We start from the raw sequence: 26822 nt of genomic DNA, 5'->3' as shown, positions 1-26822 counted from the left end.
CAGCTACTGCACACGGGCTGAGCCTCCCGCCCATGGCCTCCCTGTCCTCCTCAGGATTCTGGACACGCTAACAAGACATAAATTCAAAGGCAGCCCATTTCAGCCGCTATGTCTGCTGCCTACTCTGTCTGACTTGGTTCTGTATTTAAGTATTTTACAGGGACAAATCCAGATGTTAGAACTTGGAAAACAACAACCAACATGACCTTACAGATGATCTAGTCCAGACTTAAACAGTACCAGTGAAGGAACTTCGAGGCAAAAGTGGCCCATCAGTGGCTAGCTCAGAGATACAGATCATAGCAGCAGCAGTACTAGGCAGCACCCAGAATTCTCACTTCACCACAGTGCAGATCTGACCAGTGGTCCCCAACGGGGAATATCAGAGAAGGCCAGAGAAGCAGGGAACTGGGGCCCATGGGTCTGAACCTGGAAAAAGAACCTGTGTCTTCCCACAAGTCAGCATCCAGCAGGTTCATGGCACCCAGGAGACTTTACTGAGTCCATCCCTTTTCAACTCAAGTAAAACAGCGAATGAGGGGTGCAGTCAGACACACCTGGCTGGAGAGTCCTTGGGCTTAAAGCGTGGCTTGTTAAACTAGGCTAATAGTTTACAACAGTGGCTACTCATGAGAAGCAAGCATCAAGCTTGTGAGGTAAGAGAAGTGCAATTTAATTAGGCATTTTTGATTAGAGGTAGTTGCTGAAGCTATTAACTCCCTTGGACATTCAACTAGTTGAGCTTGGGATGGCTACTCCCCAGTCACAGTAACTACAGAATCCATGGATGCAACAGCATGGCTGTTTCAGCCTGCTAGAAAGAGGTTTGTTAAACGATAGTCACTGGAATACCTGGGAAGCCTTGTTAAAAGTGTCCAAGGTAAATTATTGCTCCCTGTGCTGGCTAGTTTTATGCCAACTTGACACAAGCTAGAGTCATCTGAGAGGAGGGAAGTCAACTGAGAAAAAGCTCCCATTATAGCTGGGCTGTAGGCAAGTCTGTAGGGCACTTTCTTAATTATTGATTGATTGATGTGGGAGGGCTCAGCTCCTTGTGGGTGGCCACCCCTGGGCTGGTGGGTCCTGGGTTCTTAAGCAATCAGGCTGAGTAAGCTGTTAGGAGCAAGCCAGTAAGCAGCACTCCTCCATGGCCTCTGCATCAGCTCCTGCCTCCAGGTTCCTGCCCTGACTGCCTTTGAAGATGGAGAGTAAACAAAATAAACCCTTTCCTCCCCAAGTGGCTTTTGGTCATGGTGGTTAATCACAGCCAAAGTAACCCTAACTAAGACACTCAATGTAGCCAGAATCTCACCAGGTAGGACCAGGCATCTATTTGTAAGCACCCCAGGGTATAGTGTGCAGTCACTGTTAAGAACCATTGTCTTGGAGCTAGAGAAAGGGCTCAGCTGGTAAAAGCATTGGCTGCTGCTGTGGGATGGTCTGTATGTCAAATTGCTCTGATTGGTCAATAAATAAAACACTGATTGGCCAGTGGCCAGGCAGGAAGTATAGGTGGGACTAACGGAGAGGAGAATTGAGAGAACAGGAAGGTGGGAAGAGACACTGCCAGCCGCCACCATGACAAGCAGCATGTGAAGATGCTAGTAAGCCACGAGCCACGAGGCAAGGTATAGATTTATGGAAATGGATTAATTTAAGTTATAAGAACAGTTAGCAAGAAGCCTGCCACGGCCATACAGTTTGTAAGCAATATAAGTCTCTGTGTTTACTTGGTTGGGTCTGAGCGGCTGTGGGACTGGGGGCGACAGAGATCTGTCCTGACTGTGGGCAAGGCAGGAAAACTCTAGCTACAGGCTGCTCTTCTAGACAACCTGCATTTGATTCCCAGCATCCACACAGTAGATCACAAGCGTCTCTAACTCCAGTTCCAGGGCATCTGAAAGCCTCTTCTGGCATTCTTGCATACTGCATGTACATGGTGCACAGCACACATGTGTGCAGGCAAAACTTCCAAATACATAAAGCAATAATATTAAAAAAAAAAAACTCTTAATCTACATTACCCAGTACAGTACCTACGTGCCACACATAGCTGCTTAAGTTCACAAAAATTAAAACCAAGCTTAAAGTTCATTTCCTCAGTTACAGTAACCACATCTCAAGGACTTCCTAATCATGTAAGCCTAGTGGCTAGTGGGGACACAGAACATTTCTGTTCTCCAGGAAATTTCACTAAGCAGTGCTTTAATAGATGTGGGGGTTTTGGTTACTTTTTTTTTCTTTAACCAAAGCTCCAAAAGCAAGGTTCAGAGCAGGCAGCAAGCATCGGGGTCACCTGGGAACTGGTCGGAAACTGTTAAAAGCATTGGTTTTTAGAGTCACTCATCTGTGGCTCTAAAGATCATCAACTTTTAGCTTCATTATAACGAAAGAGAATAATATCATGTCTAAGATGGGTATTTGTGTTAGCAAGCTTGAAAAAAATCCCCTCCAATTTCTTTATTATTTGTGTACGTGTGTGCATGTGAGTGCGTGCGTGCGTGCGTGCGTGCGTGTGTGTGTGTGTGTGTGTGTGTGTGTGTTTCACATGAGTGCAGGGGGGGGAGGGGCAAGGAGGCCAGAAGTAAGGTTGTGACTTTTTCTTTCTTCTATTATGCTTTTATAAAGCCAAAGATATTCGAGTACTGAAGCGATTCTGTAGAAACACATTGAGTGTGCTTTAATATGAAAAGCCACGGTAAGGATAGTCTGGAAAATAACTACTTTATCCATGACTTTGAACAATGGTAACATGGTATCATCCCTGGATACAATCACGGAGGGGATGGGACTACTACTCTCATTCTCGAACTCTGATGTTATTAGAGTAAGTCAGCCACTAAAAGGCCAATACCTGAGACATGGGAGTTGGTAAGAAGGAATCCAGTTTACTGAAGAGCCGGCAATCTTGAGAAGAAAGGAGCTCAGTGTGAGAGCTCCATCTTGGGGGACTGATGGGGCAAAAAGGGCTCCTGTGGCCAGAGAAATGAGAAGCAGGGCAGGAAGGAAGGCTACATGTTGCAATTTACTAGCGAGATTTAGGAAGTGGTGCCTGGCCAGTAGAAGTGGGTGGCTAGGGGGTGGGCCTTTGAAAGTCAGAGCCTGCCCCTTCGGCCTGCTGCCCTCTGGCATACATTCCTGCTGTCAGGATCTCTGCCATGCCTTGCTCGCCACATGGGCTGAAACCTTCAGAAACTGTTACACAATATAAACATTTTCTCACTTTGGTTGTTCCCGCCAGGTATTTTGTTCATAGCAACTACACAAAAGTGATCGGCACCAGTGCTCGGACCCGTGAGCTCTCAGGAGCTTTATTGTGAACGGTGATGTTGATCACCACTCAAAGGCCAGGATTTGAGAGACTTAGGTGGGTTCGAAGGAATCAGGCTTCTTCCGGGGCTGGCCATCTTGCCCTGAGTTCTCTGAATCTGAAGAAAAAGTTAGCTGTTAACATTTTGACCGTTTAGGTGGGGCTTCTATTTAGAATTTAGAATTGAGAGTGCCGGGCCAGAGAGGGCAGAAGGATTAGGGAGGCTGACAGCTTCCAAGAAGGGCAAAAGGAAGAATACTCTCAGGACTCCAAAGAGAAAGACCAGTCCTGAGAGTCTGCATGACCACCCCACTTTCCCTTCTGAACCTTAAATCAACAAGTCCAAGAATTACTTCTTTTTCCAAAGGAAATTTTAGAGAAAGATATGAAAACCTGATCTCTGTCTGCTACTATCTTGAGTGGTAATGCCATTCAAACTAATTTTCGAAGAGGAATTTCTTTTTATATTTTTCAAGTGTAGATTTCCTGAAAGATTTTATAGTATGATCTTCCTTTAAAAGACAATTGATGAATCTCACAGGTCAACCCTGTTTGTTTCTTTATTTAAAGTTAGTTTTAAATTTATTTTTAGGGAGGTTCTTTTGTAACCCAGGCTGTGTAGGGAAGGATGGCTTTAAACACTTGATCCTCCGGCCTCCACCTCCAGAGCCCCAGGATTATAGGCATGCATCACCACTCCTAGCTAAATCAACTCTTGATTGTTTGAAAATGTTTGCATACAAACTTCAGCACCGTTTCCTTATTGACCACTCAGGTCAGTTCTAGTTAATTTCTCACACTGTTGAGATACAAAGTGATCTGAGTGTTTCTGTGTGTCCTGGCCATTTCTCAGCTAGTCTGTTTCCTTTGCAGAAAATGTTCTGGAAACAGCTTTAAATTCTAAACACCACCTCTGCTCCGGCTCCCAGGAAGACCTGGGGAAAGGCAGCTTTGGTTATATAATTCTGAGAAACGTTGTTGTCTCTGGGATGCCTACTATTAGGGTTAACTTATTGCTGTAAATTTTCTCTAATTTATGTGAGGGCACGACATGTGAAATTTTTACTGACAGTTGAAAAAAATCCAAGTTTCTGATTTATCTCTCTTATTTTTTTTTTCCGAGACAGGGTTTCTCTGTGTAGCTTTGGAGCCTGTCCTGGAACTCACTCTGTAGCCCAGGCTGGCCTCGAACTCACAGAGATCCACCTGCCTCTGCCTCCCGAGTACTGGGATTAAAGGCCTTTCGCCACCACCCCCCGGCTTATCTCTCCATTTTGCCAGAAGCAGCTGACTGGTAGGTAGAACAGTACACTAGCCAGCTTAGTGCCACTCTGATTATCTTAGGGCCTTTTGTTTCCCCCTTACAGCCCAATAGGCATACACCTCTCACTTAAATTAACAAGGATAAAACAATTTCTTAGTGACATTTTTTGCAATAGTAATACAAAAACAAGATTAAAAGGGGGATTTTCTTCCCTAGCATTTTGTCCTAAGCACAACTAATGATCTTCATGAATGGGAGTGACTGGAAGTGATGCAAAGCAGCTGCCATGCTCACCTGGAGCCTTTTACCTATGCTCTCATTTAAGCGGGGGAGGGGGGCGGCAAGCAAAGCTTCCAATAGTGAATAATCACACCAGCAGAGAGAATTTACGAAATGCTTTCTGAGTGCTAGGAATGAAGAAGCTGAGCACTGACAACAAAGACAAAGGCCACGTCCTTGTCCCACAGACACCAGAGTCCAGATGAGGTAAGGCTGCTGCGTAGCTAAGATGTCTTTGACATAGGAGACCAGAACAAACAAAATGACGCACTGTGGAGGAGGGGGACAGACTACACAGAGCAAATGATCATTAGCATCCTCAGACAGGAAAATATCACAAGCAAACAAGACGCTGTTTTAAAAAATAGACTCAAAAAGCTGATCTTGGAAATCAAATATGTAATGGTAGAAAAGGAAAAAAAAATGAGCGTTAAGTTTTGGAAGACAAGCAGAAGAAATTTCCCATAAGGCAGTGCAAAAGTCTCAGCACTCTGGAGGCAGGAGGAGCATGAGTTTAAAGCCAACTGGGCTTCACAATGACTTCTAAGCCAGCCTGGGCTACACAGCAAGACCAAAAAAAAAGGGGGTGGGGTGGGGGGGTTTCAAGAAACAGTATAAAATTTAAAAAATAAAATCAGAGTCCACAATCTTACTTTGTGTTTTCTTTCTCAGACTAGATGTTTGTGACTTATTAGTGAGTTGTGAAAAAAGCTCAAAAAGTCCCGACCACCATTTTTAAATGAATTAGAACAGAAAATAAGATGGCCATTGCACATGATTAAAAGTGTCCTTCCATGAGCCCTTACAATATACACATACTCACAGGTTTGTAATATAAATTCTAGTGTGAAGTGTGAGGGAGGCAGCATTGGGGATTGAACCCAATGTGGGGCCTCACAAATGCTAAGCAAGGGCCCCACCACTGAGGCCACATCCCCAGCCATTATTTTGATGATTTTTGAGGCAGGCAGTCTTAGACCTGGCTGGCAGGGAACTCACTCTGTAATCCACAACCGCCTCCCACTCAAGGTGACCCTCTACCTTGGCCTCCTGGGTGCTGGAATCACAGTTAACAACCACCATACTGAGTTCCCCCAAATAATTTTTAAATCACTTTAAGTCAGATGATAATTGCTTTTAGTCTTTGATTTCAATGAACCTTATTTTAAAACAAATTAGACATGTTGACATGCTGGTGAAAATATTACTTTGTCATTCTCCTACTATCAGGCGAGAAGAATGTGCCCTCCTGGACTAGCGAAACCTAAATTCACCTTGCACTCATATAACCAACTTGTAATAAAGCCAGAGAGAGAGAGAGAGAGAGAGAGAGAAACAACACAAACCAGAACTCGGGTCCTCAAAATGACTTCATAATGTGGAACCCTATTGACTCTTAGGGACCTGTCTTTCTAATTTTGTATGGCTGTCAATAATACTTAAAATTTCTTAACAGAGGAACCATTCTGGAAACATGCATCACATGATGCGTGAACTGGAACACTCTGTAGTTGGCTAAGAAGTGTTCATACATTTTCCATGGTCCACTGTGCACCTTGCAATAAGGAAGAATGGGTAAGAAACAAACAATGTCGATGCTCCCTTACTAAGAGCCTATGTTCTACCCAGTTTGCCTTTTTTTTTTTTTTTGACAGAATCTCATCATTAACCCTTACTAGTCTAGAACTCACTATATAAACCAGGCTAGCCTCAAACTCACAAAGATCCCCCTGCCTCTGCTTTCCAAGAGCTGGGATCAAAGTCCCAGTCAGACTGCCCTTTTTCCTTTTCAGCTAGGAATAGACGTGAACATCACTGTGATGCTTCACTTCCAATGTACTGACATAAAATTTTAACAACATCTCAGAAATGTGTTTTATTATATTATGTTGGTGATAGCTGTAAGAATCAGATCCATATCCCAACGACCTATATCTTTTAAAGCTACTACTATCATCCAGGGTAGATGTAAAAACAAGTAAGTCTTCCTATTAAAAGACATAAAAATATTAATATTAAATATAGAGAAGCAGGATACACGCTTCTGTGTGTATGTACAGATATAGTCCTATACTTTCAGAAAAATGAATCATAAATAAGTGAGAAAAGAGTCAGACATGGTAGCACAGGCCTGTAATCCAGCACGTGGGAAACACAGGCAGAGGATCGAGAGTTCAAGGACAGCCTCCACAACTTAGCACGTTCAAGGCTAGTATGAGCTACATGAGACCTTGTCTCATAAAAACCAAAGTGAATAAAATAAAATAGAGTAAGACAGTGGGAAGGTAAGGATGGTACCAGCAGAGCTGAGAAGATTCTGCCTAGCATATTTCACCCATATGAATAAACTGGGGATTCTCATTCAATCCCCACCCAAGGCAAATTCCCTTGCCAGGGCATCCCACTCCTCACCCTGTATTCCTACACAGAGAACTGCCCAGAAGAAATCTGCAGGAATACTTTTTCCTTCATGAAGGACTTTGGCCTCATCTTGCAAAGTGAACCTACGTAAGAGCAGCCTGATGCCAGCTACCTCAGCAGGCTGCCTACCTTGAGTGGCAACTATAGCCCTTGTCATATGACAGCTGTTATGTGTTGGGGCTGTGTGGGGACCTGGGCACAAGGAGAAGCAGTGCACGGTACCTGCCCTCAGGGAGTGCACAGCAAGACATGATCAGGGAACTGACAAATAATACGGAGTATACACACACAAACACACACCTCTGCAATCACCACAGTGCATGTAAAACGTTTTCCTCTTTTTTCCCACAACTCACAATGGTGAGGCCTCCTGGGCCAAGCCTGGTACTGGGAGGAACTTTGTAAGTGTGTCTCTAATAGCAGTACCACGGCATGACAAGAAACAAGCCGTACAAGTCTTAGCACTACAGATGGATGAATGGTCTGAAAGGCCAGCTAAGGACCTGCCCCCATGCAGAGTTATAATGCTGGAATTTCAGCATCAAACCAAACATCTTTGGCTGAGAAGTCCTCTGATCTTTTGGTCTCCCCTAATGCTATCCCCTAAAGGGAAAGGTATGAAAGTGAAGCCTGTTCACTTTCCTAGAAGTCAATGTATTTATTCTCCGTTGTTCTTACTGGTAAGACTGAAAACTTTGATCCGGTCATTCGGAGTTTCTATGAGTGCATGGGTAATTTTTTGCAACTTCAGAAAAACACTACTTCTCAACCTGACAAGTTGCCAATATTTATGGAAGGACTTCTTACACTTCAAACCTGGGAATTCCCGGAAGATTTAATTACATTCTCAGTATTTTACCCACTCACCCTTGTCCTGGTCTGAGCTCTATGGGTGTGTGTGTGTGGGGGGGGGGAGATCGACAGACATGAATTGCAAATATACCATAAAGCACAGATGTGATTCCCAAGCCACAGTCCAAGGCAGGAATTGTTTCTATTTTTAAATGCACTGTTGCTTTAAGGGGAAGTTCCTGGAAGAAATACGAAACCAGCTGCAGAGTGGACATCCAAATGCACTTGGTGTCTTCATTCGGCAAAGACAGTCATCCTGACCTGAACAGAGCCCTGTTGTGTTTCTTGGTAAGTACCTGGGCAGACTCAGAGATGGCCCATCTGCCACATGGAAAATCGAATCTGTCAGTCCAGAACAATAGAGCACCCCACAGTTCCATGCAATTCTTATAGCTCCAGATAAGGGTCTACCCAAGTAAGCATGCCAATGGATAAATGCCCAGATCATACTCTACAAATCTTCACTTAAAAGATCTAATACAGTGGCCCTAAGAATGATCAAATGATATTTTTAGCATTTACCACCAACTATCCAGAGTTATCAATTCTCTTCAAATTCCACAAAACTAAGTCTTTTTCTATACACAAATGATGAGGCTTCGTTTCACTCAACAGTAGATGACAGTAGCATTCCTTAGGGTTTAAGAGTGGCCAGCAGAGCCGATGACAGTGGTTGGGAGCACATGCCCAGCGTGGATCTGGGCTCCATCCCCAGCACCTCAGAATGAATGGATGAGCGGACGAATGAATGAATGAACACATTCACTCACTCACACACATATACACACAAACAAACACATTCATGATTGAAAATATGTAAAGAATAGGGATGAGTGATAACTGGGTACCAAGCCATAAAGTGAAATTGAAGCCTTAGCTTCCTAAAAGGAAATAAAATAGTCCACCTGTTCCCCAGGCTGCCTTGAAGAACCAGAGCCAAAGTAATAGTCTTCTGAAATAATATAACAAGATCCAGTTTTGAAAAAAAAAGATATATGATAGAGGCATCTATTAAATCTGTAAATAGTTTACTCAACAAATTTATTTATGCCCACCATAAAATATACCACCTACACTACTATCCATATGTCTAAATATACTGTAAATATTTTAACATGTCTAAAAATACTGTCCAAGGATACATCCATTTCTATAAAAGTATTTGACACATCTTTAAAATAACTTAGCCATTAAATGTCACTATAAGAATCTCCAGGGAAAAGCAGAATGTTTGCAAAGTGAATGAAACACGCTAGGCTCAACACTAAAAGCAAAGAATCCCTAATCTTCTCCCTCATAACAGTCTTACCCCAAATTTAGCAAGGCTGGGCTGTAACGCAGCTCCATTATAGAAGGAAGCAGCTGCCTGGGTTAGCAATAAAGTAACAGCCCCTACTTCACAGTCTGTCTGAAGGAAACTCTGAAGAGCAAAATTCACTCATTATGTAGCGCATCAATCAACAGGTGATTTTCAGAGACAAACTCATACTCATTTCCAAGCTGAATTTGAATCTCGGTTTTCTTTTCTATTTTTACAAGCTCCTACAATGCCATGCTAAATGAATTCCAACCTATTTCTTCTCAGGGGCTTACCAGAAAAATGCCAAATATTCACATTATTTTAGGGCATTTTCCCATACCATTGCATGGAACACAGAAGAATTAATAAGGATCCCACAGTTACGACTTTTCAAATGCAAATGCCTTGACATCTAGAAAATGCAGCCCCCTTCTAGACATTCCCCATCCCTGCGTCTAAATAGCTCCAGATCAGGGCTCTATTTGTTTTCCTTGAAAATCAAAATCCTTGCTTTCAGACACCATCTCAACTCACCGCCTCCAACAACCTAAAGGCTTTTAAAGACCTAGCCTTCCTTGTACCCGGGTGATTAATTTATCGGCTCCCGGCCCCCCTTTCACATACAACATCCCTAAGCAGTTCTGCTAAAGGGGGCAAATAAGCCAGCGTAAGACTAGCAGGCGCTAGACTCCATCAATAAGACCTTGGGTTGGTCATTTGCATGCTTCAGACATCGGTTTTACTATCTGTAAAATGTGGCCTGTTCTACACATCTCCAGGGCTCCATCCGGTCCCTTCATGTTCTGGGAGCCTGGAAGTCAGGAGTGCTGACTCTGGCCAGGTTTCCCTGCCTAGGGGACACCGCTCTGGATGAGAGGGGACAAGAAGAGAGGGACACGAAGAGAGGGACACAGAGAGAGGAGGGGACCCTGCACTTGCAACCGCTTCCCATATGAGCGTGGGACAAACTTGAAGCCACCCTCGCTAACAATGGGAGAGCGCACTCGGGTTTTCCTGGCTCAAACTTGGCAGGAGCCGGCGGGGTGGGATTTACCTTTCTCCCTGCTTGGTGTTGGAAGGAGGAGGGTGCAGGACCGTCTGGTTCCCTTCCATCTCCACCACGCACTTGGTGTTCAGTTCCAGCTCTGAAAGCACAGGGGCAGGGAGACGTTGCAAAGTGGAGCATCGGCGACCGCAGCCGGCGCGCGTGGCTCCGTCCCGGCAGGCAAGGAGACGGCGCCCCGGGCACATAGTGGCCGCGGCCGGAGCCTGGGCGCCGCCTCCACCCGGGGCCACGCCGGGCCACCCCGGTGTCCCCGACCCCCGCCGCCCAGCAGTTTGCAAAGTTGCATTCCCCCACCCCCGCCCTCGGCCGGGGCAGAAATGCAAAAGGAGCTGGGGGAAAGCGGCTCACCTCTTCGGTTCATGGGCCGGACCCGGACGGCAACTTTTACCTTCGTATCCGACATGTTGGCGGCGCCCTGCTCCGCCCGACGCGGCCCCTTCAAGCGCCGCGCCGCCGCCGCCGCAGCCGCAGCCGCGCGCCCCCCCGAGCGCGGCCGCCGCCGCTCCGCCGAGAGCTCCGAGACGCAGCGCCGAGGCGCGCGGGCCATCCCGGGGGAGCGCGACGCGGGGCACGGCCGGACCCGGGGAGGGGCGGGCGCGGGGCGGGGCGCGGCAGCGGGAGGAGGCCGCGGGCCCAGGCGCCGCTCTAGCCGCTCGGGCCGGGCCGTGCGCGCAGCACCGCGGCCCCTCGCGGCCACCGGGAGCCGGGCAGCGTCGCCATCTTCAGCCCTTGGGGGCCGCGCCCGGGATGTAAGGCCGTTGCAAACGCGAGCTGGGAGCCGGGCAGGGGCGTTTTACAAAGGCGATCGGCTCTGGGCTCCCGGCACCCGGGACCCGGAAAGGGGCGTTTTACAAAGGCGATCGGGCCCCGGGCTCCGGGCACCCGGGGTAGGGGCGTTTTACAAAGGCGATCGGCCCCGGGCTCTGGGCAGCTGGGACCCGGGAAGGGGCGCCCTGCAAAGGCGATCGGCCTTGGGCTCTGAGCAGCTGGGCCTGGAGAAGAGTACCGTTGCTTTCCCTGCTCAGGAGCCTACGGGGACCTCACGGGCACCGCGTGGAGCTCGAGTCACCTTCAGGGGCCGCTGTCACCCTCACAGCCAGGGCACTGGGGCGGTATGAGGGGCTCGGAACGGATGCCGGGCGCGCAGGCCTAATCCACACCATCCATTCGCTTCCCCCGAAATCCACAGCGCGCCGCCCCCTCAGCGCCCCACACCGAGCTTTACAGTGATATTTTAAGATCTTTGTGGTGAACCGAGATTGGGGTTGATTTTGAAATGGACCACCGAAACCGAGTGTTTGTAAATACTGCGCTTATTTTCTTTCCCTTGAGTCCTTGCAATGGGAGGGGTCCGGAGGGCGGGGAGGCTTCATTAACTCTTACGTAAGAATGTAACCGCAACGCGGTCGGCGCTTTGGCCAAAGCCAGACCTCCCTGCCTGGGAGGAACCAAGGGAAGCAGATTCACTGTTTGGTTCAACAAGTGCTCGAGGGAGGCGCTTACTTTGGGCCAGGCCTTTTGAAACGCGCTAAAAGCCAGAGCTTGGCTCCGGGGAATCTTGATTTTGCGTGAATATCCAAATTCACTCATTCACGAACTGCTTTATGGGGAGTTTTATTGAGCGCGTCCTGTTGTGCGGTGCTCTAGAGACCACACAAAGCTGAACAGCTTTGTTCGCCCTGTTTTCTGAGGGCAGAGAAATACTTATTATGGTAAACCACGTGTGGCAGGTGGTCTAAATATGAGGGATTCAGTCTGTCACCAACTGGTGCCCTGTGATGCGACAGACTTGCGGATGCGGTCTACCGCTGTACCACTGAATCACACACCTCCAGCTCTTTGGAAGCCTGACTTGAAATACTGCTTAGCTGCTGTTCCTAGTCACCTCCGCCCTGTTTCAGGACCCACTAACTCAGGCCATGGGGGAGGAGAGGTGTCTTACTGCAGTTTGCCCCCTCCATTCCTAGTGCTACAAGCCTACTAACAAATGTGTTGAACACACACACACACACACACACACACACACACGCACGCACGCACGCACACACACGCGCACACACAACAGTTTTGTAGGCTGTTGGCTAAAGGCCCTGGGCTATTTCTGCAACAGGATTCACGAGCCTCTGGGGCTCACAGTCTAACTCAATATCTTGAATCTCACCTTTGGATTACTGAGATATCCTCTTCCCTAAACCTCCTAGCTTTACTTCCTATATTCTCCTGCATCCAGCTGCCAGGAAATTAAAATTCTATTCTTTGATTATGTATGCTTTTGTATTTTTTAAATCCCTCTGGCTGGCCCTATTGAACATTACCTCCCGCTTTCTCAAAACTGTTCACTTCGGCCAGAGCTATTTAATAAACGAGATACCTTCCCTATGCTAAATTGTTGTTCTGGCACTTTCCAACAGTGGTAGTTGTAAAGTATTGAGTATCAAGGAAAAAAAAGACACATCCAGGGCCGGAAAGATGGCTCAGCAGTTAAAAGCACTGGCCACTCTTCCAGAGGACCTGCATTCAACGTCCAGCATCTACGTGACTTGGCATCTCACAACCACTTTATAATCATCTGTAACACCTGTTCCCAAGGATTCCGCTCCCTCTTCTGGCCTCTATAGACAGTTGCACACACCTGGTGCACAGACATACACTCAGGCATAACACTCCTACACAGAAAATAAAAATCAAATCTTTAAAGAACAACAACAAAAACAAAACAAAACAAAAAAAACATACATTCAAGGGGTTGAGAGGTGGTTCAGGGGTTAAGACCACTTGCTGCTCTCTCAGAACACCAGCACTCAGTTTTTGTAACTCCAGTTCCATGGGATCCTATGCACTTTTCTGGCCTCCTCAGGCATATATATATATATATATATATATATATATATATATATATATATATATATATGTATATATATACACATATATGTATATATACACGTATATATGTATATATATACATACATGCAAGAAAATCCTCATACACAAATAAAAATAAAGAAGTCCTTAATTCAAAAAATACATTGAAGTCCTATCTGCCAGATCCTGTGAATGCGGCCTCATTTGAAATAAGGTCTTTGCAAAAATAAGTTAAAATGCAGTCACACTGACTTAGAATTCATTCTAACTCCAATGACTGGTGCCATTGTGAGAGAAAGGAGAGAGAAGTCCAGGCACACACATATGCAGAAAGGAAGCCAGGGACAGATGAAGACAGACTGGACAGATGCAACCAGAAGCCAAGAAATGCTGAGGACTGCTAGGAGCTCCCAGAACCTAGGAAAGACAAGGAGGAATTCTTCCCTGCAGCCTTCAGAAGAAATAGAGCTTTGCTAGCACCTTGAAATTGGAAGTCTATTCCCGAGGTCTGGGAAACAATATATTGATATTTGTTTTATACCACAATGTTCACGGTATAGTGTGGCAATCTTTGTGTGTGTGTGTGTGTGTGTGTGTGTGTGTGTGTGTGTGTGTGTGTGTGTGGTTTTTTGAGACAGGGTTTCTCTGTTCTGGAACTCACTCTGTAGACCAGGCTGGCCTTGAACTCAGAGATCCACCTGCCTCTGCCTCCCAAGTGCTGGGATTAAAGCAGTGGGCCGGCCACCACCACCGCCGCCAGCCATATTATGACAATCTTAAGAAACAAGTGCAAGAAGCCAGGCATGATAGTGCACATCTATGAATCCCAGAATTCCAGACATTAAGGCAGGAGGAGGAACAAAAAGAGTTCCAGGTCAGCCTGGGTTACGGTGAGACCATGTCTCAGAAAGAGAGAGAGAGAGAGAGAGAGAGAGAGAGAGAGAGAGAGAGAGAGAGAGAATCCTCTCTTCCCTTTTCCATTTTCTCTTCTTCTCTTTCATTATCTACTTGATCATGGAAGTTTTTAACAATGCTGGGAACTGAACCCAGGGCCTTAAGCACACCAGCCCCACCGTCAACGGCTCTTGTGCTTGAGAAATGGCCTCTGTTCTAAGTGCAATAAGTTTGAAAAGAGGCACTGCCACACGGGGGGGGGGGGGGGGGGGGGGGGGGGGGGGGGATATGACACAATCTCTTGATGACAGCCTTCCCTCCATTGAGAGGGCTGTTGTTGCAGACTTCCAGAGGAGAGGCCTCAATGGTATGAAGAAAGTCAATGGTGTTGCAAATGGAGCAGAAGAAACAGAGGCAGGACGCTTGCTGTGGAGAGGAAAGTGGAGTGATCTAGCAAGCCATGGGATGTGAGGTGTGAAGGAAGCAAAGGAATTCACAATCAGGAAAGGCCCTTAAGTGGGAAAGAAGAGGTCTTCAGGTGAGAGGGGCGTGGCATAGTGTCGCTGGTTAAACAGCTCCGATGTAAGTGGCCCGCCCTGCTTCTCCAGCCTTCTTGGACATGAAAGGCCTCATCTCCTCTTTATCTCTTCTAAAAAGAGTTCGCTAAATATGTGATCTTCAGAGCCTCTTTATCTTTACTTATTAAGAATTATGTCTTGGGGATTGGAGAGGTGGCTCAAAGGTTAAGAGCACTTGTTGCTCTTGCAGAGGACCTGGGTTTGTTTCCTAGTACCCACATGATGACTCACAACCATCTCTAACTCCAGTTCCAAGAGATTCGATGCTTTCTTCTGAACTCTGCAGGCACCAAGCATGCATGTGGTACACCTATATCCATACAGGCAAAATATTCATGTGCACAAAATAAAACTTAAAAATATAGAAAAAATGATATCTTGGCCAGTGAAATGGCTCAGCAGGAAAAGATGCCTGCTGCCAAGCCTGAGAACCTGGGTACAATCCCCAGGACCTACATAGTGGAAGGCGAGAATCAATTCCCTGACTGTCACATATACCTCTGCTCGCATGTGTATACACACACACACACACACACACACACACACACACACACACACACACACACACACACTAAAATAAACATAATAAAAAAATTCGACTTTTAAGAACTGCATGTATCTTTGGAAATCTGCTAGGCTTTTCTTCAGGTCCTCCAAGGTTGCCATTCATCTTCCACTTGAAACTCCAGTTTCAAGCACACTGTCAGGTGACTCATTTGAAAGTTCTGTCCTCAGAAAAGGCGTCTGTGAAGCACCAAATTTGTCCCTCTACAACCCCCCTCCCCCCGCCGCCTTGGGCTCTAAGTGCTGCTTGTCACAGCTACATACACCAAGCCTACCTCCTGTACACATCACATCTTCAGATATTTGTGGGTGGCATTCACGTCCCTCTGGAGACTTCTGGAACTCAGTGTATATGTTGTATGAGAGATCTGCCCCCACCCAAACTTTAGTAACTCTTAGTGACAGCCATAACAGCCCCAGTAGTTCCAGTGAGTCACGAACTTGAGGAGGTCTGGTTCTGTCTGATCATCAGTGTGTACAGTTGGCACCGGAACAGTGGGTGACAGGAGCCGTAGAGCTGAGGAAACATGTCTCATCTCAAGCTTCTTCTCTATGGGTTCTCTGCACGGGTGGGTATAAAGTTTCAATCTTGGATGACTTCCAAACCCCGTGTGTTGGAGGCCTGGTCACCTGATGGTGGCGAGATTGGGATCTGAGGGAACCTTTAGGTGTTAGAGCCTAGTGGGAAGAAGTCAGAGCAGTGGGGTTATTATCACATTAGGATGCTAGCCCCTTCTTCCTTCTGTATGGTTCCACAGCCACCACCCGATGAGCAGCTTTGCTCTGCCACACAAGCCCCATCATGGTGGTTGCCTTACCATAGATTACAAGCAATGAGGCCGGCAGACCTCTCACACTGTAAGTCTTCCTTATATATTGTTTGTCTCAGATATTGTTCAACAGTGATAGAAGGCTAACCAACCATGCAGTGGGCTGCGTTCCAAGCATTTCAGGTGCCTGTGGAATTTCTCTCATCTTTTCTGACCTAACCACAGAAATCCTATGGTAGCACATCTGCCATCATCACAGGACCTCTTAGATTCAAGCAGAGGGCCGAAGCCCCTTATCTCTGTGTGGAAATGTCAAAAGTTATACTTGAAGAAGAACATGTGGAACAGGAACTATTTGTTACAGCCCTTTTTTAGGAAAACGTCACGTCACATAATATGTTCTTCCACTGTTCCGGCCATTCTCCCTGGACAGCTTGCGATACAAAAGAGAGGCTTCAGAAGCATTATCTCACCTCACTCACTAACATGGAGCCTGGAACAGCTTAATCTTCAGCTGGCTCATGAGTAACAAGTGGGGAATCTGGACTCCGACCACACATGGAAGTAGAAGATTCCATTTGAGAACTGCCGTTCCTTCCTCCTCCACACCCTACCCATGGGTTCCTTGCAGGCTGTGTTTGTGATGTGTGACCCTCCACCCATCCACCTACCTGCTCAGGACTATAATTCTTGCCTCACACAGTCTGTCAGAATCTTCCCTTTGGGGATCCAAGTCTGAGGGTCAGAGGGTTGTGAGTAAGGGTGGAACTCTGGTACGCAGAATGTCAGGTATGAAACCGGAAACCTCCCTTTTTGGACAATCGAATCCAGATGAACTCCTCTGAGCCCTGATTTCCTAATTTGAAACAAGAGGATGGAGGGATGATGGTAGTGGAAATAGCTCCTCCATAGGCCCATGGGGATATAAGATCAGCTGACACCTGTGAAGTTCCCATCACAGACTGAACAGCTGGTCCCTCCTGAAAGTCATCCTGAGGGCTGTGGCATGGCTGTATCATCATTGTCCCAGGTAGGCCAGGAAAACTGCTCTGAAAGAGGGCAGTGGAGCAGTTGTCCAGGGACGTTTAGTGGAAAGAGGACTCTCTGGACCTTTGCAACCATGCAGCCTTCAAATCCAAGCCCTGGGATTGTTCATTTTAATTGTCAGCCTGATGGGATTGAGACATATCTGGTGCACTAGAGGCACACTTTTTGGTGTGTCTGTGAGGACATTTCCAGAGAGGATGAACTAAATTCGAGCAACTCCATCCCAAAGTGTGGGGGCCCAGACCAAATACTAAAGGGAACTGGAATAGGCCAGATGGCACTGGCATTCACCATTTTCTGTTTTCTGGGTACCAACACGATGTGATCTCACTTTCCAGCCGCCATGCCTTCCCTGCCATGGTGGACTGTATCACTTCAAACCATGAGCCAGAATAAATCCCCTCCCAAGCTATATCTTCTGGGTACTTCACCACAGCAATAAGAAAAGTAACTAACAGAAGCCCCCCAAGAATGAGCCGTGTCCCTGACTCTAGATTCTTTACGGTGAGGATGTCGTTAACCTGAGAAAGTAGGCTGAAACTGAGAAGACGTGAGATGCTCAGGGGCAGCGAGTGTTACATGGAGGGTGTCAATAAATTCCACAGTCAGTGCAGACCCTGCCCTTCTACCTGGAGTTCAGCTCTCCTCCACTGAGCCCCTCTCAGAGAGGGGCTAGTGGAATTGGATACATATATGATAAGCGAGATGGGGCATGGCAGGTACCAAGATCAGGAAGAGAAAGAATCCACTGAGGGGTTCTGCAGTCCAGATGTACACTTCAGCTCGGCCACTTGCAAACTGTGTGACCTTGTTTGAATCCTTACCCCATTGCTCCCTCCATTTCCTGATCTCGAAAAGGGTGATAATTATGGCGCTTACATTGCTGAACCACACTTACTTAGAGCAGTATCTGGTGTGTGGTAAGGGTTAAATATAAAATAGTATAATTATTCATTATCATCACCACAATCATCATCACTATCATCAGCATCACCACCACCATCATCACCATCAGATCCACTATTTTTTAAAAGATTTATTTTTATTCCATATGTGTGCCATGCCTGCAGAGGCCAGAAAAGTTACAAATGTGAGTGTGGGGATGAAACCCCAGTCCTCTGCAAGAGCTTGAGTGTTCCTAATGTGTGAGACATCATCCCAGCCCTAACATCAACTATTATTTATTCATCCAGGATTTCTTCCTTCGGTGAGCCTAGATTACACACAGGAGACGGCACCTATCACATTTCTGAAGTTCCCACGGTATGCCATATTATGACCTTAAAACCTCCCCTGAGGGGATAATACCTAGATCCCCCCAGAACAGCCAAGTATCCACTGGAGGCCACAGACAAACCTCTTATCCAATGGGCTCTTTAAGTTGCTTTGATTGTTAGATGTATGTGTCCCCACCCCACACCTAAAAGTCCTCAAAGACAGCCGGAAGCATAAATTCAAGAAGTTATCTGTCTAAGAAGGCCACGGAGTCTAACTGGGCGGACTTCCAACAAAGGACCTGTAACTCTCTAATTTGGTGTGTTGTTGTTTTTCTCTTCTTAACCTTGCTTAGCTAGCTGAAATAATCAGCACAGAAGCAAGGGAGGTTCTGGGGCAGCAGTTCTCAACTTGTGGGTCGAGACCCTTCATAGAGGTCGCCTAAGACCATCGGGAAACACAGATATTTACATTACAATTCATGACGGCAGCAAAATTACAGTTGTGAAGTAGCAATGAAATAATTTTATGGTTGGGGGAATCACCACAACATGAGGAACTGCATTGAAGGGTCAAACCATTAGGAAGGTTAAGAACCGCGGACATAGGGGCTGGACAGATAGTAGCTTATGCTGGACTCAGTCTGAGGAAAGGAAGCCCAAAATCAGGGGCTCTTGGGTAGAGGAGAGGTAGTCTTCCCCAAAAAGAAGCCCTAGATTGGGGGTACACTATGAGACAGACAGTGACTGCTCCCCACAACACAGCCTGGCCCCGACATTCTTCAGAACTACCTCTCCATTTCCTAAAGGCCACCATGACCAACCACTGCAGCAGATGTGAGCCGGCCAGTGGGATGGCCTTTGCTTACAAGCTCTTGCATATATTTATGAGCCGGAAAGTTCTAGCTGGTACAGGCTTACTTCAGAAACAGGGAAGCTGTGGTTTCTGAGGACTTGACAGCAAGCATCCAGAGACTCTCAGGTCACCTGATTTCTGTGAGACTAAGTTATTTCAGTCAGTAGTAGGCTGTCTGGATGACCTAAAAAAATGCTAATGGCTTAAGTCAGCAGAGAATCAAAAGGTAATCCCAGGGCAAGCAAATACTTCCTAAGAGGCTTTCTATAAATCTAGCTTAAGCAACTGTATTCATCCATCTAGGCTGAGTTCTCTGTGGTGACCAGCAACTTCCCAATCTTGGTGGCTTCAAAAGCAAAGCTCAGTACCTCCTTCCCATGACTATCTGTCACCACAGGGTGTGGCTCTGCTCTCACAGTCCCAGGCTGATTGACTGTCCATCACCTCAGGGTATGGCTCGGCTCTGGTCCTCTGCATTCCGAGTCCAGGGCTGATTGACTGTCCATCACGGCAGGATGTGGCTCTGTTCTCATAGCTGAGACAGTGCTGCCTTTGGTGCAGAAGGAAAGGAAAAGATCACCCACCGGGCGGTGGTGGCGGACACCTGTAATCCCAGCACTCGGGAGGCAGAGCCGGGTGGATCTCTGTGAGTTCAAGGCCAGCCTGGTCTGCAGAGCTAGTTCAGGACAGGCTCCGAAGCTACAGAGAAACCCTGTCTCGAAAAACCAAGAAAAAAAAAAAAGATCACCCAACAGCTCTTCACCTTGTGCTGACAACAGACGCTGAAGACTTTAGTGCTGTGGGATGGTCTGTATGTCAAGTGTGTTGCTGATTGGTCAATAAATAAATCACTGATTGGCCAGTGGCCAGGAGGAAATATAGGCGGGACAAGGAGGAGAATAAAGCTGGGAAGTGGAAGGCTGAGTCAGAGACACTGCCAGCCGCCATGATGACAAACAGCATGTGAAGATGCTGGTAAGCCACAAGCTATGTGGCAAGGTATAGATTTATAGAAATGGATTAATTTAAGATATAAGAACAGTTAGCAAGAAGCCTGCCATGGCCATACAGTTTGTAACCAATATAAGTCTCTGTGTTTACTTGGTCGGGTCTGAGCGGCTGTGGGACTGACGAGTGAGAGAGATTTGTTCTGACTGTGGGCAAGGCAGGAAAACTCTAGCTACACTTTAGCATTTTTTTCTTTTTTTGACAATTTTCCTCCAGACTTTATTCAACCAATGTTGCCATTTCCAACAATATACATTTAATTTGCATCAGGAGAATTATTGAAATTCATCTTCCTAAGACCATTGTCTCGCCAATCATGCTGAGGTCCACCTCAGGGCATCAGAGGTAAATGTGGTAGTGCCCTGTCAGCTGCAAGTTTTCAGTGAGGTCTCTTCACCTGTTCCTGAACACGCAAAACTTTACTCAATGGTTTCTACGCAAGATTTGAAAATCTGTTTACTAGGCATACAATTTTTTAAATTGAAAATATATTTTTTATACAATATATTATCATCATGGCTCACCCTCCTCCATTGTCTCCAAGTTCCTTCCCACTTCCCCATCCACCCAAACCTCACACCTTGTTTCCCTCTCTTTTTAGAAAATAAACAGGTGGAAAAAAATCAGAATTAAAAAGAAAAAGCACAAGAAACATACACAGAGGAAAAGAAAACTCATAAAAACTCAAAACCAAAAACCATAATATAAAAAAAGACAAGTAAGATAAAAAGTGCCCAAACAAACCGATATAAAACAAAACAAAAAAATCTACATAAATACCGTTTAGTTCATTCTGTGTTGGCCATCTACTGCTGGGCCTGGGGCTTGCCCTTCATATGGTTTGTATATGCAGTGAAACTCCACTGGAGAAAACTAATGTTTCTTTTGCCAGAAGTTGTCATTTGCGGATAGCTTTCTTGGTTTGAGATGGGAGCTTGTGTATGGCGTGGACCTGTGCAGACCCTGTGCATGCTGCCACAGTCTCTGTGAGTTCATGAGTGTCAGTTCTGTTGTGTCTGGAAGACACTGTTTCCTTGGTGTTATCCATCCCCTCTGGCTCTTACGAACTTTCCACCTCCTCTTGGGCATAGTTCCCTGAGCCCTAGGAAGAGTTTGATGAAGACATCTCATTAGGACTAAGTGTTCCGAAGTTTCTCACTCTCTGCACACTGTGCAGTTGTGGGTGGGTCTCTGTATTAATTCCCACATCCTGCAAGAGGAAGTTTCTTTGACAAGGCTGAGCGAGATACTGGCCTATGGGTATAGCAGAATGTCATTAGAAGTCCTTTCATTGCTATGGTCCTTTAGCAGAACAATAGTAATTTATTTTCCCTTGGCCCATAGCTCATCTAGTCTCAGGTTCTTGGCCACCTGAGCAGTGTCAAGCAGGGGTTTCATCTTATGAAATGGAGCTTAAATCCACTCATCTAGTGGTTGGTTACTCATTCAACGTTTTTGCCACTGTTATACCAGCATTTCATGCAGACAGGTCACCATTATAGATTGCAGGTTTTGTAGTTGGGCCGGTGGTCACCTTTCTCCTCTGTGCGCAGAATACTTTCCAGCACCACAAACACTGGTCAGTAGGAATGAAAACTCTAGTTAGGCACCATCTCAACTTCTCCGTGTTCAATGAGTTGCATAGAGCCTTACCATCAATCTGTGGAGAGCAGTCAATAGCCTTGGCTGTTGGAGGGTTCTCCATGGGGCCCCATTGGCCAACAACTCAATTAGATGTAACCCATTCCTAGCAATGGAGGTTTCACTTTGTGCTAAACATGTCTAATTGGGGCATTCTCTCCCCTATTATTTATTGACTTCATTTAGATTTCTTTTTTATATGCATATATTTTAAGAAGCTTCTGTACCCATACTACTCCTAGGTTTCCATGTGGCCCATCAAATGGTTCTTAGTGTTAGTTGTCCCTCCTATATTCCCCACTTAGTCCCCTCTTCCCTCGCCATCTTCATTTAATTCTAACATTTCTGTCTCCCCATAACTATATGTTCTGTTTCTCCTTCCTAGTTCTATCTCTCCCCACTAGTCCCTAACTCTATACCAAACCTCTATGGTGATATGGATTATAGCATGCCTATTGATGGTTTAGAAGCTAACATCCACATATAAGAGAAAACATACAGAATTTGTCTTTTGGGGTCTATGCTACCTCATTCAGGATGATTTTTGCTAGCTCTACCTATTTACCTGTGAATTTCATGACTCCATTTTCTAATAGTTAAATAATATTCCGTTGTATTAATGTATGTATTTTCATGATCTGTTCATCTGTTGATGGACATCTAGGCTATTTCAATTTCTCGCTGTGAACATAGTTGAGCGAGTGTCTCTGTAGTAGGATGTAGAGTCCTTTGGGTATATGCTCAAGGATGGTATAACTGGATCTTCAGGTAGATCTGCTGTGTGAAAATCTTTTCTGGAGAGATGAAACACATTCATCTACTTTCTCCAGTTAGGGAACCCACAACAGACCAAAGTATGGATGATACCAAAGTCCAACTTGGTGAGTCGATGAGTTTCACTGGAGTCACATACAGGAGCAGGAGTGATGTAGGAACAGCTGCCTCACCAGGGCCCACCCCAGCATGGGTGACGGCTCACAAAAGATGGGGAACCTGGAGCACACTGCGCAGCCTCCAGATTGTGGGCAGAACTGAGCTTGTCCTTCCTTAAATTGCTTCTGTTGGGTGTTTCAGCACAGTGACAAAAAGATTACTAATACAGTTCACTAGGAGCTCCCTTCCCAGTCACTAGAGCACCACCCCCATCCCTGTTAGGATTTGGAAATCACCTGAGAACCGGATGTTTAAGCTGGAGGTGAGGAGAAGGTTTAGGGGACCTCCCTGGTCCCTTAGGGACCATCTATACCACAGGTCTCTTGCCCTGCCCTCTTCTGAGAGGGACCAGCAGCTTATCCAGGTAAGGGCCACGCTTTCTCCCAGTGCAGAGGTCCTAAGCAGCCACATGAACCCAGAGACCTCGCCAGGAAGCTCAGATCTCGCTGAGCAGCCTTTGGAGTTGTGGAAACAGGAATTCTTTCCTCAAACAGGTTTCCCAGGCTTGGGACACTCTGATTGTGGAGTTAGCCCATGCCTGTAGATAGGATAACTTGACTAGGCTACACTGACACATTAACTGTAGACCTCTGTGAAAGAGAACAGTCTTACTTCTTGAATGTGAACTCTTGGAATGTTTTGGAACTGGCCACGAGGAAACCAATGTGAGAAGAAAAAAGGCCAAAACAAGACAAGCCTATCTTTCAGGGTTTATTCTGACCTGAAGACTACAGGTTAGACCTTGCCCCAGTGGGAACTCAGTTACTAGCCAGGCGTAGTGGTACATGATTCTTATTCTACTGGGGGAGGTAGAGGCAGGAAGATCAAAAGTTAGAAGCCTGCTTGGACTCCATAGTGAGACTCTGGGGAGAGAAATAGACAGAGGAAAGAGAAGACTATCGCAGTGGTGCAGAATTGACTAAGAATGAGGGTAAAAGCTGTGGGGCTCCCCCGAGTATCAAGAGCTTAAAGGGAAATGATATTAATGTAAACATCAAAAGGATTACAATCTCTGACACAATCAAAACTGGGTAAACCACAATGGTTGTGTTACAACGAGCAGGTATTTGCCAAGTATTTGTCCTGGTCTACTGAAGCTACTGAGCTTGGCACGGATAGTTATGTTCTTAATGCACACACCCCTGCCAGGTTCTGTCTTCTCACTGGTGACTCCCCCAGTTCATCTGAAATCTCCAGACTGTCTATTACCTTTCCAAAGACCGTGTACTTCATGTCCACATAAAAATGCTTGCCATGCAGTGGAGAACTGAGACACATTGGTATTGGGGCCATTATCTATAGTGATATTTTATTTGTACTAAAATGTGATTTGTATGTTATTAAATAAAGTTGCCTGGGGGTCAGAGCTATTAAAGCCATAGCAAAAGCTGGGTGGTGGTGGTGCACGCCTTTAATCCCAGCACTTGGTAGGCAGAGCTAGGTAGATCTCTGTGTGTTCAAGGATACAGCCAGCATTGGAGACACACGCCTTTAATCTCAATACCAAACATAGAAGACCTGGAGGTCTGTACAGACAGGCAGTGACGAGGCAGTCATGTGGTTGGGTTTACAACCAAGGAGAAGGCAGAACAGAAAGTCTATATAAAGACAAAAACACAGGAAGTAGCTCTCTTGGCTGAAGAGGCTAGCTGCAGCAGATGGGTAAGGCTCTTAGCTCTGATCTCTTGGCTTTCTTCTTTGCATTGGTTCTGTGTTTCTTATTTAACAAGATGGTTGGTTACATCTACAGTTATCAGTCATAGATACAACACTTACAACATGGTGCTTCAGTCATGAGACACGATATTTGTCCTTCCACCCCAGATGACGTCACTTCCTCTTCCAGTACCTGAGGGATCGCTTGTTCGAACCATGAAACCCTTTATATGAAATATAAAGCTATTATAGTAATTACTGGCATAAAAAGCCCCTCAAATTCTCACACATTCTGGGCATCCTCTCCCAAACTTCTGTTTTGATATCTCCCACATTTGTGTGCAATGTCACACAGATTTTTTCTTCTTAATGGTTTCAGGAATTAACTTCTCAAAGCCCTCACAGAGGAAAGGTTAGAAATGAGTTTCTAGTCTTTCTTCGTTCTGATGTTCTAGAAACACTCCCATCAACCCAAAAGTTCACTGGCATCCCACGAAATAGGAAGGTACCAGCCAGGAACCCAGAAAAGATTTGAATAAATGAAAGAATTAATGCCATGACCCCACCCTTACCCACTTGCGTTAGTACTGCCGCCCGGCCCCACATCTGACAGGAAATGGGATCTACTAAAGGCCATACTGGGATGCTGAGGGGCGTTTGCAAAGCAAGGAAAAGCAGGGCTTTATTCTCCTCAGGAAATCACTGGATTACGAGCCACAGAGGCTCACTCAAGCTGGCAGGTGCTGGGAAACGCATCTCTTTGGTGGAGGACTGCAGCCAGGAACTGGACAGCTGGAAATTTTAATTACTGCCCTCGATTCTTTAAGCCACACGGGCTTTTATCCCATTCTCTGCATGTTTAATTCCTTCTCTCTCTAGATGGGTTTGGACATCTTAACGAAACCCAGCTGCCTTGGGCTTTGTATTGGACCGTCTTGTTCCACTTCCGGGTACCAGCTAACCAGTCAGGGCATCAAGTTATACAAGATATAACAGTTGTATATCACTGAAGGGGCTCTAGCAGGCCCGAGCGCGGCAAACATGGCGCCTAGAGTTTCTGTCTTACACTTCTCTCCCATTCCTCTGCCTTGCTAAACTGTTAGATTACATTCCTAAAGCTGGCCACCAAGGTCTATTCCCTCTTTGGCCACTCCCCTGTCCTGAGGCTGACTACCAAGATCCAGCTATCAAAGTATTGAAGTCCAGCAATCAGAAGCCCCCTTGTGGCTACCCTAACACACCCAATTAAAATTAAACCCCTCACCCTAACACAAAGTTTCCCTTTTCCCTTTATAAACAGCCATTTGCCTATGGGCCACGGCGGTCTCCCCTCTATCCAGAGGCAGTCCTTTGTCCCTCCAGGACAAGTAGCACACCCCCCACCCCCCACCCCCCACCCCGCCCCTTTTCTCCCCTCTCCCTGTTCCTCTTCCCTTTGTCTCTTATTCCCTGCCCTTTGTCTCTCTGGGGCAAATAAATCCCCTTTGTGCTGAGAATGTGGTCTTGGGGTGTCTTGTGCTAATGCCGGCCCTTTCAGTCACCCCTTAGTTTCCATGGGGAACTGGTTCCACAAAGCCCTGAAGACACTAAATTCTCTAGATGTTGGCATTGCTTATCTAAAATAACAGTATTTGCATATAACCTTCACACACCCTCCCACACACTTTCAATTTTTATATATATGTGTGTGGTATTCATGTACGTATGTGAATTTGTATGTGTGTAGGTACACGTGTGTGGGGAGGTGCATGTGCACATGGGAACATGGAGGCCCTAAGTTGACAATTGGATGTCTGCCTCAATGGCTCTCCACTTCTCTATTTCCTGAGGCAGATCTCTGGTTGAACCCAGAGCTGCCCAATCTCTGCTAGTTCAGCTAGTCACCCCACCCCATTCCCCACCTCCCCTGCCCCGGGGCATCCCCTGTCACTGCTTCCCCAGGACTGGGGTCACAGTGCCTGACATATCTGCCTGGCTTTTATATCGGTTCTAGGGACCCCGACTCCTGTCCTGATGCTTGTGTGGCAAGCACTTTAAGAAGTGAGCCCATCTTCCCATACCTTCCTCTGTACTGTAAAGTGTAGATTACTAACGCCTAATATACTGTACAATCTATCTAAGCCATTGCTATACCCAATTGTTCAGACAATGATGAGAGGAAAGACATCTGTATGTATTCAGTACAGATGCAGTTTTAAAATATGTTAACACACTGTTGATTGAATGCACAGATGGAGACCGTGTGATGACAAAGGTCAACTGCTGTGTCTTGTCTTCTCAATGAATTTGCGTCAGTTACAGTCACAA

At 46.2% G+C, this 26822-nt stretch overlaps 2 protein-coding genes across 2 annotated transcripts in view; one reads left to right on the top strand and one right to left on the bottom strand.

Annotated features, from left to right (window-relative positions):
• Window positions 1-10970, bottom strand: part of Kif13a (kinesin family member 13A) — a 187964-nt gene extending 176994 nt beyond the window's left edge. The window contains 2 exon segments of the mRNA XM_052727207.1: window positions 10481-10571; window positions 10841-10970. Coding sequence (XP_052583167.1) covers window positions 10481-10571; window positions 10841-10895 — 146 coding nt within the window. The 5' untranslated portion in view covers window positions 10896-10970.
• LOC128103794 (POLG alternative reading frame) lies at window positions 10894-11610 on the top strand. Its single transcript, XM_052728442.1, has one exon. It carries the CDS (start codon window positions 10894-10896, stop codon window positions 11608-11610), a length of 717 nt encoding a protein of 238 aa, XP_052584402.1.
• The last annotated feature ends 15212 nt before the right edge of the window (window positions 11611-26822 follow it).

The sequence above is a fragment of the Peromyscus californicus genome, unplaced genomic scaffold (genome assembly GCF_007827085.1).
Source record: "Peromyscus californicus insignis strain IS unplaced genomic scaffold, ASM782708v3 Scaffold_8__1_contigs__length_139910024, whole genome shotgun sequence".
Classification (NCBI taxonomy): domain Eukaryota; kingdom Metazoa; phylum Chordata; class Mammalia; order Rodentia; family Cricetidae; genus Peromyscus; species Peromyscus californicus.
The sequence above is the reverse complement of the archived record's forward strand: the minus strand, read 5'-3'. Positions and strand labels throughout refer to the sequence as shown.

Bases quoted from the DNA above. Each gene is read 5' to 3' on its own strand.
- LOC128103794 (XM_052728442.1), top strand. From the start codon at position 10,894: ATGTTGGCGGCGCCCTGCTCCGCCCGACGCGGCCCCTTCAAGCGCCGC.